This window comes from Eulemur rufifrons, chromosome 17 (genome assembly GCF_041146395.1).
Source record: "Eulemur rufifrons isolate Redbay chromosome 17, OSU_ERuf_1, whole genome shotgun sequence".
Classification (NCBI taxonomy): Eukaryota; Metazoa; Chordata; class Mammalia; order Primates; family Lemuridae; genus Eulemur; species Eulemur rufifrons.
Genome location: NC_090999.1, coordinates 55,982,456 through 55,997,761, shown reverse-complemented (window position 1 = coordinate 55,997,761; position 15,306 = coordinate 55,982,456). Strand labels below are relative to the sequence as shown.

Sequence of the window (15,306 nt, the reverse complement as noted above, 5' to 3'; positions counted from 1 at the left end):
AAATTTTAAGCATCTTTATCAAAAGATAAGAACAAGAATATTCATCACACAGATTTCAAAAATCAAATACTGGAAACAATCAAATACTAATGACAAGAGTAAGGATAAATATATTGTCATATATGCACACATAGAATATTATGCAGCAGTGAAAATAAATGAAATTTGTAACTCTAAACAAATATATGGATGAATCTTATTAATGTAATACTGAATTCAAAGAGCAAGTTCCAGAAGATTCATGTATGACACTTGTTATAAATTTTCAAAAAACTTCAAACTAAAGATTATCATTTAGGGGTTCATTTTTATCTGATAAATCCCTATTTTAAAAAGCAAGAAAAGAATAGACAATGTAGGATTGGGTAGCCTTTGTTGGGAGAAGCGAAAGGACAGGGTAGACAGGTTGGTTGGGTGTCGGTTTTGTGGATTTCATTATGTATTAATTCATTAATTAAAGGAAAAGCTACATAATTATCTCAATATAAACAGACATATAATTTCATAGAAATCAGCACCTATTCGTGACTTAAAATTTTTGTAACAAATAAATAATAAAAGGAAAGTTCTCAATCTAATCAAATATATCTACCAAAAAAAGCTATATCAAAAAGCCTTCTCTGGGCTGAAATGTTAGACACATTAATTAATACCTGGGTTATATTATTGGATTTTTTATTTTAATTTGTTAAAATTATTATGGGTACATAATAGTTGTATATATTTATAGGTACATATGATGTTTTGGTACAGCCATATGATGTGTATTAAATTAAGTCAGAAAAATTAGGGAACGTATGCACCCCAAGTGCACTGACTCCCGGCCAGTGCAGTCGCAGGAGTTGCCCAAGGACTGCAGTCTCTGTGGCCTGACTGCCTTATGAATTTATTCTGGACCTCAGGCCACTTTCTTCAGCTGCTGGTGGAGCTACCAGAACTTAGGTTTCTACCACTGGGGTAGAGGATTCCACTGTGGCAGGGCTGGTCTAAATGCTCCTTCCATGTGTCCTGGCAGAATTCTGCCCTGTGCTGTGTTCCCCTGTGACAAGGTGGCCCTGAGTTCCAATGCAAAGTCCCACAATCATTTCACTGTCCCTCTGTCAGGCACATACATTCTCTCTCCACCTGGCACAATGATGCATCGCAGCTAGGAGACTAGGAAAGGGTGGCATCGGCAATGCAAGACTCTTTTTCCTTCCATCCCCAGAGTCTCTTTCCTTGATATGATGTTAAAACCAGGTACTGTGATTGCTCACCTAATTTTTGGTTCTTATGAAGGTGCTCTCTTGTATGGATCATTATTGAATTTGGTGTTCTTGTGGGAGAATGATCACTGGAGGGTTCTATTCAGCCATCTTGCTTCTTCTCTCTCCTTGAATTATTTTTAATTATTATTTCCACCTTGAAAATACAGCACGTTAGTTGCTATGACATGAAGGTTTTCAAAAGAATGTGTTATTTCAACAGTATTCTTCACAAGTTACCTTTCAATATCTCCAATGACGACATTTCTTGTTCCTGAAGTACATTGGCATCATTGTGGTTTATGTCTCTACGAAACAGTTGGAAGCATTGCATCCCAACACAAGGCCATGTTTTTCAGAATATAAAATATTAACATAGCAGTAAATTATATGTGTGACCTCTGTTCTGAGTGCTGCTTCTCCTTTTAAGGAGACTTTGAGAAGCCATTTGTTTTGGGCCTTTGGTGATTTTGTTTAACATACAGATGTGTCAAAGCTTATATTATGATTCCTAAACTAATATATACTTTAGCATTTCTTAAAATGTAACAGATTTCTCCATAATTGGAAAAATATGTCAAAATAACCTGTTTAGGTACAAGCCAGAAACCCAAGAGACAAATCTTGTGAGTTATTTATGAGGTTGAACAATTTTTTCAATTTCTGTTTTTGTTTTTATGCTTCTTTGCTGAGAGGTTCTGTTGTAAAATAATTTTCTGATATTATACTTTTAGTGTCATTCTATCTAATGATTTTTTTACAGGATTCTTTTCTTTGTTTAAATCAGTATCTGAATTTCATTAAAAAATCTTTGAATTTCTGAATCCTTAAACACTTAAAATATCCAATAAAAAGGAATTATACTTCTACTTTCTGTCACTTCTGATTGTTTTTTTTCAAGTTGCATTTAAAATGCAGCTTTGAGCCTGAAGCCTCCCATCATTTATCAAAGACAGGTCAAAAATGTTCAACAGATGGAGGTATCTTATAACATTCTTTATTTAAATCTAAAAGTGAGCCTTCAGTGAAGTGAGCTACAACTTGGGAAGTTTTTAAAATCTTGAATACATATGCGAAAAAAATTAAGTTTAATGTAATGAGTTTGTTTCAAGTGATTTATTAATACCATACCTAATTTAAGACTGTGCTTTATGAGCTAGTTTATAGTAATAGAAAATACAGTGCATGAATAGTTTTAGAGTTAAAGAATGTGATTTTTAAAATATGAGGTTATTTGGAGCTGATTGCACAAAGAAATTAGCCCCTGTGTAATTTCTGAGACAAGCTATATATGAGTCCCTTAAACATAATGCCATTTCTCAAAAGAAGGAAAGTATGAGTATCTTGCTATGCTCATGGAGTCAAGAACAAAATATTTTACAAAAGTTTTATACCTTATATTCAAGCCTGAACATTGTAACTGGTAGCCATATACCTTTCTTGGGCTTCATTATAGATATATTCAGGCCACATTGTACTGTAGGAATTAATTAAAATATGCTCATTTTTAAATCATATTTAGATATTTATCAGCATCCAGCACCTGGTTTTATATTTTACCATTTAATAAGCTCATAAGACCTTGAACACTATATTAAGGAGAATAAATAGGAAATAGATAGTGAGAGCTCAAAGAGAACCTTGGTGAGATTAGAGTTTCAAGTATATAACAGCTGCTTCTTATTTTCACAGAGAAAAAAACAAATGGAAATTACATCAATAACAGAAAAATATAGATGAAATATATATACACAATAAATTAATTAATATAAATATGAATAGGTAAAGCATGTTGACTTTATGAATAATCAATGAGAAAAATCTATAACCCTGGCTTTTGATGAGGCTGTCTAAGACTACAGTTACAATTTGTGGTTACTGAAGGGCTGAGGAACTAGATAGCCCCACAAGATCCACCGGCGCCTGGTTGTCCTTCTTATACAAATATAACGCTGACAGTGTCACTGACCATGCATTTGAATGGAAATAATTTGTAGCCCTTTTATCCATAGCGTATGTATACTCTGTCCTTTGGACAAAAGATTTTTTTAAGAAGTCATCCTTTGGGTCAGTGCACTTTCTGTGTCAGTGGCTCCTCACCCCATAATCTGCAGGCAGTTCTCTTCCTGCTGAGTCATCTCCCTCTCCTCTCCCCTCCAATCTCTTTGGAACTCTGCGCTGACCTGGGCTGTTTTTCTACTGCTGACATTGTTGGTACGTTTTTCTCAAAGCAATCTGAAGCATTTACCTCATGCATGATTCCTGAGAGGCCATGCCCTTTCCCACTTCCTTCGGTAAGGTCAGGGGAAAAAAGTTACATCTAGGTTTCTTTTCATTGTTGTTTTTGTTTTAGCCTAAAAATGAATCACCATAAAACATGCACATATCCAGTTAAGGCTGAAAAATCTAGAATTAAAGCTCACATGACCTGATGAAACAAAATGATGTGCAGGACTCTGTGGATGATTTATAAATTGTGGCAATGGTTAACTTTTATATCTACATCCTCCGGCAAGCACAGTGCACAAAGACGCATTGTGTATTCTTCCAACTTCCCTAATTTTCAAGGGCCTCAATATTTGGAATATGCAATGTTATTTACCATTGCAGTTATACCTTACTCTCTGGATGTTTTATTTTCAGTTCTCATGATTTTTATTTATTTGTCACAGAACAAGAAGGTTTATGTAATTTATACATAATTGATGAACATACTTGTACATAGATGTTTTTTGTTTATAAATGCCAGTCTCTAAAATATGTAACAGTTATACAAATACACCTTGATAAAATTATATTTGGTAAAATAATTGTCAAATATATATATTCAAACAGCTTTTTCACATGTAAACAATCAAGTAAATTCTAGCTACTGAAGTGCATGAAGTTTGATCGCCAGTGCACTGAATCCTTGGCTATACAAAAGATGCTGACACAATGCTTACCTAGGGAACACTCACACTGAGCTATCAAAAAGTGCTAAATAACAAATTATTTGAATTCCTATTTAAAAGTTATGTAATTGTTTTCTAAATCACATGCAGTTCATTTACTGATAATTTTCTTTGTTTTCTACTTCCTTTATGTTTTGGCACTGCTGTAATTAGGTGTATCTGAATAATCTTTAATGGATATCATTATGCTCTTTGATCAAAGACTTGTATTAAATCTCCATTAACCAATTAATAATGACCCTATCAATTATAGACTAATTCAATTAGACACCACCCTGAATTTTTAATTCATGGAATAAGTCAAAGTTCCCAGCCTAATCAAAATCAGGCGAGAAAGGCAAATTAGAGAAGATATGTTAATTCTGCTTTCCCAGGGTGATCTTAGTTTTGATGAACTCAGCAGAAAGTCACTTTGAATAACCCACTAAGAAAAGTATTATTTTGTTCCCTAAGAGTTTTCAAAGTTTTATATTTTCTTCAAAGATGTTTTATTCTCTCTGACATAGGTCTTAAAAAAATTGAACAATAGCTAACCTATTACCTTGATGTCAATTTTAGATGCTTATAACTATAATTATTTTAGAATCGTTTTTCAAAAAGAATTTCAAAATAAAATTATATAGCATATTACGAAGATCTGCTTAGTTACAAAAAGGACATAAATTCAAGTTATTTCTCTTTGTATATCATGACTTAAGTAAATCAATACAAGAGCATTAGATTCAATCATTATAATATCATATACTCTAAATATGTTTATTAATAAAATTTATAATTTTGGCTGTTTTTATATTTTAAACTTCTTTGAGATTTAGTGAGAAGGTCTCGATAGATGGACTTTTATTTAGAACTATTTTTACACATGGAGTTTTAATGAAGCCTGGTTGAGTTTTCTTAAACACTTTCCTGAGAACTACATTTGGAAGGTTCCTCAAGAACTAGTAAAGCTGACATGATTTTAAGGATTCCTATATTGCGTACGCCATTTTAACTCATTCAACTTCTGAGTCATGATCATAATGTTAAGGTAAAAAATTCTTGATTGAAACCAAAATATTATCTAAATATTTTGCTTATACCGTGATTTTCAAATACTGTACTATTTAATTATATTAAGTAGCTTTGAAGTTATTTGTTTAACAAGTTAATTTTATAAAGCTCCATGAAGTTATAAATTACATAATCCAAAATAAAACATATTAAGGCAAAAACTAGAGCATTTTAAATGCAGCTGAGTGGTACATTTCTGTGATAAATCTCTAGCCTGTGTTTACTTTTCTTGTACACCTGTTTATCTGTATCACTTTTCATTTTCCTCACACCTTCAAGAAAAATCAGATTACTTTTCTAGTCTGCCCCATCTTCTTCCAGGGAGCCAACATCAAGGTGCTGTGCAGGTGTCTGAAATGTAGTTTATCTTGACCCTTCTCAGAATAATGTTCACAGACTTTCTACATCATTTGTCTAATTTAGACATTTTCTAAAACTATGTATGCTTTGCTAAAACAGTACAAATGTTTTACAACAAAAGATTTATATTCCTACATAACTCTCATTAAATACTTTTTTTGTTTACTTTTGTATCATGTAAGCCTCATTTCCATAAATATCCTTTCTCTTGTTTTGACTCTAAGAATGAAATAAATCACTCAATACAATTTGGAATCTAATTTTCTCTTTTAATATTATTTTGCAACCATTTTGTTGCTGCAACATAACCAATATTTAAATAGGGATACATAAGTTTCTACAAAATTTGTTACATTAATTTTAGTTAACTATTTCACTCATAAATGGGAAGTGAAATTGTTTCACATTTTCTCTACTTTAAGTAACGATGAAATGACTATGTTTGTATACATCCTGAGAAGATGAATAAAATATATTATGAACCAGAAGTTGTTTCTGGAACAATCTAGCCACTCATTTCCCTATTTCTATAGCCTTCTAACAAGGTACTCTAAGACTGATATTAAATTATTCCCTTGGATTTATTTATTTCATCTTATTGTTATCAAGGTTTTCTATAACATTTACTAGAGTCTACATATTGCTATACACACTTAATAAGTATTAACTCATCCTCATAAAATCCTATGGGGATTATTATTCTCATTTTTCAAATGAGGAAACTGAGATGTAGAGAGGTATAGTAGCTTGCACCAGGGCATATAGCCAGTTCAGGACCCCAAACCATCCAACTCCACTAGAATAGACTGACTGTCATGATCAAATTCCTGAAGACTGGAGAGGATTTTTTTTAAAGCAGTTGCCTTCTCCCGTAAAAAAATGGAAGCTACAAAGGTGACACTGTGTTTCCTTGACAGGAAACACCCACACAGGAAAACTAGGAGAAAGACTTAGTGGCATCCTTAACCATGGATTGGTTCTTGTCCACAGAACATACTGAGGAAATAGCTCCTGCTCAACCAGAAAAACTTTTATTGAGGGCCCATTACATGTAAGGCACATTTAAGACAGATCTAGACATGAGCACAGTGCACTAAGCCAAATGTCTACTAATAAGCCGGCCTGCTTTCCTAAATAACCTGAGCTACTTTAGCCAAATTTTGGGAGATGAGGGTCTAAAAAAGCAGAAGGTATTTTGTAAGGCATTTTTGTAGTTCATCTTTACCCCAGAAGATCTACAAAAGGGCAAAGTGGTCCTAGACAAGGGGCAATCATTGGCTCCTGAGGAATGGGCTTTTCTAGAATCATCCCACATGCTGAATTTTAGAGTTATGTGGTCTAAGTGTTTCTCAGGGTGAGTTCTGTTCATGGCCTGTTTCAGCAACCTCATGTTAAGTATGAGTTGCTGATTATTTTTGTACTGAAAGAAGGTTTGCTTAGGCCTCGTATTTTAAGTTTAATGTAGCAAATTTTAGGACAAAATCCAGCTTGAAACAGATTGCTAACTATTTAAGCAGAGAGGCTGGCTTAACTGGAACAAAAAAGAAAAACATTTCTAGATAGAAAAAAAAATGTTGGAGAAGGGGAGCAGTTAGAGTGGGAGAAAAACATATCTGTTGTAAAGAGCCAAGACACACAAATTAAGGAGAAAACATCTCCACCCAGCAGGAAACCCAACTGACTTTTAAAAAATACCACAGAAAAAGGGATGCTAGAAGTCTCCTCATTGTGTCATCTTAGCTAAGGACTTATAGAATTTTAAGGCCTGAAGAATTCAGCCCTAGAGGTGTCCATATCCTTGGTGACACTGAGTTCCTATGTGTTTCCAGCTTGTGGTGGCAATATAGTGACACAGAGCTCTGCAAGGTTTTTTTTTAACCATTTATGGAGAGCCAGCAACACTAAGAACACATTGAAGAATAGCAGCTTTGCCCTGGTGCCTCTGTGCAATAAGATTTGGATTCAGGACCACAAAAGTAATCCATATTTTTAAGCCCAAACAGCCGAAGAACAGAGAGGAAATTCATAATAAAACACAGGGCTTTGATAACATTGTAAATCCAAGATTGCTTTTTGTCAGTTTCATGGGTGTGGTGATTCTTTAGAAATTTCTGCAGTAGTCACAAGGAATGGGAAGAAATCACTGAGTGAAAATATGAGTGATCAATGAGTGATCACCCACTGGGAAAATCAATGACTGCTCCATTACTCTAAGAATCCCCAAGTGTGGTAAACCTTTGAATCAGAAAGACATGGATTTGAATCTGGGATCCTCCTTTATTTCTTGTTTATTTTTGGATCACACATCATGTAATGTTACCTGTCTGGGTATCCATGCCCTCATCTATAAAGTGGAGATTATATCCTACCTGACATGGTCATTGAGAGGATTAAATGAGGAAATGAGGACATGCAAGAAAACACTTAGCATGATGTGAAACATTAACCGTTTCCTTCCCAGGATATCATAATTTTACCATCCCGTATTTCTGCTGGATGCACAAGATATTTTAGATGATATAATCCATGTTTGGAAAATAGCAAACAAAATAACTTTTGAGTTTTGATAAATTTTATTAAATGTTTTAATAAAGCGTTAAAAATAGTCTGTCTTAATCTGTTGCTCAATCTGAGCCTAATGTCTTTGACACGTGTTCCAAAAAGTGAGCAAAAAGCCCAGGTGAATTAAAAAATATTTATATTCACAGGCTGTGACACACTGGGGACTTTTTTCACATCTTTACTGATGAGGATCTCTGTCACTAAATATGGTCTTATTCTATGCATCCTCTCTAACTTTCTTTTCTCATTCATGCCCTGTGTCTGACCCATGACTGTCTATTTGTAACTACCTTACATCTCACAGGATAGAGGACCTAAAATAGAAACCAAAGGACACAGTGGTTGAAAGCACCAAGATCACACAGGGGATCGTGACAGTTAAAGATGATAAGATCAAGGATGTAGCCAGGCACTTAGTCACAGGAAATAGGTGGAAGTGGGCAGCTATTATAAGAGGAGAGCGGAAGCTGTAGATGAAGGAACATAAATAAAATGAAAGGTAAGGTTCTTGTAAGAGTCGTCCACATGGAAAACAAAGCTTTATAGATTTTTCTTTTTTTTAAATTAGCAGTATATGATGTAAGAAACAATGCAGGGAAGAATTAGAGAACAAAGAGGGAAACATTGAACTATTCTATGTTATACATTCTTCTTTGATGAAAATTATCCCTACCTTTTGCATTTCAATTACATTTTGATGAATTTAATGCTAATGAAATTGCCACAGGTCTCATGTCCTTTAAGTATATATTTGGCAGAAAAGAATACATTATGAGCACAGATCCCACAAGGCAAGAATGCATATTTTTAATCTTCCTTCATTTTTGAAGAATACTTGACTTTTTAGGATTGTAGTTTCTAAAAGGAGATTTTCATTGGACAATGATTACTAATTATTACTCAATTATATATTATTGAATTGATTAAAATTCATGGAAACAGGAATGACTTATTATTTAATGTTTAATGATGAAATGTCTAATACCATGTTTGTTCCTGATGTGTACACAGCTATAATTTTATTTTTATTTTTATTGAATTAACCTATAGAGTCAGTTTATTGAATTATAATCACAAATTCTTGGAGATAAGATCAATCTCTAGAAGAGCAGCCTTGCTAGTTCTGTCCTATCTCACTTACATAAAACCACACAAATAAATGAATCAGTTTAATTTAAAATTAACTGGTTGACTGAAGTTACCATCATTTTATTTTAAAATGGCCAAAATAGTTGTTCAAGGAGTCTTGGTCTACATTTATCCAGTGGCATAATCAAAACTATAAGCCAACCATAGACTCAGTCATTGGTTTCAAAATACAAATAACTAGGCTGATTTTGGGTTTTAGCATATATGGTTTTTAATCTCTTGAGTTCAAACACTTGCAAATTTATAAGACTCAATCGTTGCATTTAAATTATGTCTTTTCCTTCTTTTAGGTGGATCTTCTTGTTCCTACCAAAGTGACTGGCATCATTACACAAGGAGCTAAAGATTTTGGTCATGTACAGTTCGTCGGTTCCTATAAACTAGCTTACAGCAATGATGGAGAACACTGGACTGTATACCAGGATGAAAAGCAAAGGAAAGATAAGGTAAGTCATCCAAGTGATTTATAAAGTTCAGAAGTGGAGGATCAGATTGTATCCAAGTTTAATTGAATGAACTGCTTATATATTTGTTCTGAAAATATCTACGTATACTGAAAATGTATGTTAAATAAAAAGTTTTCAAAGAATATTACTATAAAGGAGTTTGTAGTCCAGTATGTAATGGTGCAACCTATAGGAAAAAAATTGTTTTGCTGATAACATTTTCCATATTATCAATTATCTAAGATCTGACTATATAAGATTCACATTATATTTGAGCACATGCTACTCTTATTTTCTTTATTAAAATAATTGCTGGTGTTAGAAAAAATTTTCTTTGGAGAAAAATATTTCATAGGGTACCAAATTATTTTTAAACATTTTAAATTTTCTTGATTATTGTGACAATTAGGAATTTTTTAAATAGACCAATTTTGATTATATAGCTCATCAAAATAAAAAATGAGATACTTGCTCAGTTTCCTTGATTGTATTTTAATAGATTTAATTTTCCTTTGAAATATATAATCTGTTTTTAATCATAAATGTATACACCAATATACATACATAATATACAATTCTGCACCATACAATTTCTAAATATTTTTAAAAACTTTCTTACCATTGTGAACATCTTTTAATAGTATCTACTGGTCTCATTATCTGTGGGACCCTTGAGAATGAATGTGCTCAGGGGCAAAATCAATGACTAATTGGGATCAGGTGTTAAAATATAACCTCAGTTGTACTGTAACTAAATTGAGTTAATTCATTGCTTAGAGTCTTTGTGCAAAGAATGTCAACTATCTGAAGACATCAATAAAAACTCTTAGCTCAAGAATTTTGGGAAAAATATAATGAATTCTTTTATACATACTAAGTATTTCTGAATTAATAATGATTTTTTCCATGTCATGTAGCCTTTTTTTTTCCCCCCTTACTGTTATTTCACTATTAACCAACAGGAAGGTTGAAAACATCTTTCTTACTTCAAATATTCAAGGCAAATAATTTATAAATTTCCTCAAAAACACTAAGACTGGAGTAGCTATTTCAGTGATTCCACAGAGTCTGAATTCAGTTTGTACAAAATTTATTTTAAAGGAGACACGTATTTAGGTTCAGATTTTAAGAGATTAGATTGAAAAAGCCTCATCTATTCACATTTCAACATCTCAGAACACACCCTTTCAACAACTTAGGACACATATACATTTTACATGTTAACATCTTAGAAACTGGTATATCTTACAGTGTCACAATTTAATTGGGAGCACTTATTCTTTCCTAGAAGAACACACTGATTATGGCTGATAATCAATAGCATCTTAGTTTAAATAAATACTGGGTATTTTGTAAAATTATCTTCAAAGTTATTTTATGAGCCATAGACAAATGTCTGCCATAATTTATTTTAAATAACTATTCAGTTCCTATTTTTCACCTTTTATGTAGTAGGCACTCTGACTCATAAAGAGTGTATCTTTCATAAGATGAAATTTTTTAAATTTCATCAATTATACAGGCTTGAAATTAATTTTAGTACAGATGAGTATTGTCATCCATTGTCCATGTATAGCACACTAAAAAGCACATCTCTAATAGTAAATCTATATATAGGTTAATTTAGGGAAAAAGTCTTAAGAAAAATATGATTAAATAGTTGAACTGTTGAAATATTTCTTCATCTCTGTTTATATTAAACATATGATTTAATATGTGAATACTTTTTAAATTTTTTCAATCAATAAACTAGATATTTGCACATTAATGCATTTTATTTCATTATCTCAATCTGAAACATACGTAAAATTTTTGTGTCAAGTTGATCAAATTGCCTGATACTGTTGTTCACATTTTCTATATCTTTGTTGATTTTCTATCTATTTGCACTATCAACTACTGAGAGAGGAATGTGGAAATTTCCAACTACAATTATGGAATTGTCTATTTCTTCCTGCTGTTATACCAGTGTTTGCTTCACGTATTTTGAAGCTCTATTAAAATATACATAAACAATTAGGATTTTAATGTCCTTTTGATCAAATCATACCTTTACTATTGGAAAATGAACTTCTTTACCCCTGGCGATATTTTTTGCTCTGAAATCTACATTGTCTGATATTAACAAAGATATGCCAGCACTCTTTTTATTAATGCTACCTTGATATATGTTTTTGGTATATGATTTTTGCATACTTTTAACCTGTTTGTGCTCTATATTTGAAACATATTTCTTCTATGCAATCTATAATTTGGTCTCCTTTTTTTCATCTATCTCTGCTTTTTAATTGGAGCATTTAGACCATTTATATTTGATATGAGTATTAAGTAATTGTCTTTAAATCTATCATCTTGCTATCTATTTCCTTCTTGTCACATCTTTTTTTTGGTTTTTCCTATTTTTTGTCTTCTTTTAGATTAACAGAATTTTCAATGATTCCATTATATCTCCTTGTGGATTTATCAATAATGTCTTGTTATTTCATAAACTTATGAAATCTACCTTTGAATGAATATAGGGCCCCCACAGAAACTTACCTCCACAAGCACAAGCAATTATACCTATAAATCTATGTACTTAGGAACTATATTTATAATAACATATGACATGGATATTACCAAAATAAATCTTTTTTATTGATGTACACATTTGGAGAATACATGTGATATTTTGATGCATGTATACAATGTGTAATGATCAAATCAAGTTAATTGGGGTATCTATCACCTCAAACTTTTAATCAAAATAAATATTATTATAAACAAAGAAATATACTCCCATTAGGCAAGTTGGAAAATTGTTGGAGTAGAATGACACATGCTATTTACAGAAAAGAATGTGAGCCAGAATTCTCACGAGACAATTAGTCATACTATTATCTATACGATGTAAAAATTTTTGAAAATGTAAACCATGTTGGTATAAACATGACAATTGGCTAAATTCAGCCAATTTAACTGGAAATTTTAAAATTAAATCTAACTAGTTTGCATATAATATTATAACTAATTAGGAACAATAGAGAAATCCTAGATAAATAAGTTTATTATTTATTACTGAGAGAGACTACTGACTCCAATAAACTATAGATTAAAATGTAACAATATTATCATAAAGAAATTATGTAGAAGGAACTACAGGGAGCTCTTCATTTTTATGTAGAAGGAAATTTTGTAAAATAAATGAAACAATGTATTGCGTAAGTTCTTTAATCCCTTGGAAAGATAGGCATTTTATACATACAAAGATGCATATACCTATGTCAATCAAAATGTATGTTTTTGATGGATATTAAAATAATTGTGCTTTGTTTTCATTATCACTATTATTAATATTTAATCTATAATTTCATATATCTTTTATGGATGTGTTCTTCTCTTTAGACGGGCCCAGCACTACTTAGCAATTAGTTTTTCTGAGGTTAAGTAAGCCATCTCCTATTGATTCTTAACATTATTTGTGTCTTGTTTTCCATGGTTACTTTCCGTAAGGGAAAAAAAAGTCTTCAATATTTACAAGAGCCAACTCAACTACGAGCTTTCATCTAGACAAATAAAATAAATGAATTGAATGTTTCAGGGCAAAACATGTGTCTATAAGATGTTTTATAGATGCACATTTCAAACAGAAATATTCATAAACAAAAGTTTCTAAAGTCTTCTTTTGTGCCTTTTGTATTTGTTGACTGCTTGCTTTAGTAGATTTCGGGGGGGGGCGGGGAGTGGCAGTCTGATGTAGATACAGACACAAGATTACTTCAGAAAAACAATCTCAAAATATAGCAATTTTCTAGTTTTACAATAAGTGTTATAAAATTCTGAGAAATGTTTACATGCCCTTTGTGATTTTTATTAGTCAGAACTGACTAAGCCTCAGAAAATAAATGCCAAAGAAAAATTATGTATGTACATAGGAGTGTCTAAATATTCATATGAATGTATACGTATGTGTGTGTACATACATACCAAAAGTCAATTGGCCAAAAATGATGCCTTGTTCTCTTCATTGAGATGTCAGTTTCTGACTACCCTCCCACAGCATTCACAAGAATTATAATTTACTTTAGTATTCTGCATTTTTAATGAAATTCCACGTTAAATCTCTTGTAATTGAGCCTGTGATGGAATTATTATTACAGTCTGTACATTTTTATTTTTCACTTTATAGTCTACAGTATTTTCTAACATTTAACTAACTTCTATATTTCTCTACAACTTGGATTCAGGTACATTTTTTATTTGCAAGTCAAATGTTTCCTTTGCTCTTATGAAAGTGACATTTGTTTTATACTCTTGGAGCTGTTTTGTACTGCACTTAGCAGGAAAACTGCAAAACTTGACAGACACTTTCAGTATTTAATTTTGCAGGTTATAAGCCAAAGAAAAACAATAATAAATTTCAGTAAGTGTACTTATATGGAAAAATTAGAATTGAAAATGAGTTTTCTCATCCAGTATATTAGTCATAATGTCAAGGTATTTAAATAAACCTGAGTTCACACCATAAGAGCTTTCTTCTTTGAGGAATAAAGAAGATAGTAACATTCTTTTTCACCTCTCTCCCTGAAATTACCCAGGTTTTTTGAAAGTATAAGTTGAAAAAAATTGAATCTCTACTCAGATTTTCCATAAAAGAAAATTTATAAAACCCTGTTTCCAATAAGACTTTGTTGGTCCTTAAAGATGAATGACACATATTCATCAAGAAAAATACTGCAACGTGTTGGGGCACTCTCTAGTTCAGTGGTTACCAAAATTGTAGGATCATAACACTCATGAGGAGAGCTTGTTTAAAAATACAGATTTCTGGGCCCTGCCTTAGACTCTCTGGAGAGGAGCTGGGAATCTAAATGTTTACAGAGGCCCCAGCTAATTTGAATAATTAACCAGTCTGGGAAAGATGACTCTAATTGGTGCCAAAACCAAAATTAAATTTTTGAAAATTAGTTTTGTAGTTTTCTAGTTAGAATGGAATTTATTATCATTCTCTAGGACTTTGATTGGCCTCTAATTGGTCAGTGGAAGTCAATATGAATCAATGTCTCCAAAAACAAGTACATTTTAGTAAGTTTGCCAATTCCCTTAAGAAAATCAGAAAGTAAACACATTCGAATTAGATAAAATTTAAATTGAAATAACAGATTTAAATAGTTTAGAACACAGATATGGTGGGGGAGCATCTACACAGAAGTCACGTTGACACTCATTCCATTGTGTTCAGCGAGGCAGTTATTGACTGCTCTATTCCAGACACTGTATGGGGAAAAAAATCTGAATATGACAGTACTTCAAAAACTCCTAGTCTAATGAGGAGCTCAGTAAAGGTGGAAATACTTTGATTCAGCCTGCTTATTTTGAATAATCAATATGGAATCCACAAAGTATAACATCTGATAAAATAACTCTAGGGAAGAGTTAGCACATAGGTAATGTCAGTTTCATACAAGTCCATGAGTCCCAGTAGAAGAGTCGAGTCCCCGGTCTTTCTCAACCTCCTTCCCTTTTTCAGCATGGGTGCAAAAAATAGAAGCAACAACATCA

The 15,306-nt window shown here is 32.2% G+C and overlaps 1 protein-coding gene across 2 annotated transcripts in view; it reads left to right on the top strand.

The window, feature by feature from the left end:
* Positions 1–15,306, top strand: part of EDIL3 (EGF like repeats and discoidin domains 3) — a 391,875-nt gene that overhangs the window by 357,641 nt on the left and 18,928 nt on the right. For both annotated transcript variants that reach the window (XM_069492261.1, XM_069492262.1), the window contains one exon: positions 9,610–9,765. In XM_069492261.1, the coding sequence (XP_069348362.1) occupies positions 9,610–9,765 (156 nt within the window). The remainder of the gene's footprint in view (positions 1–9,609; positions 9,766–15,306) is intronic.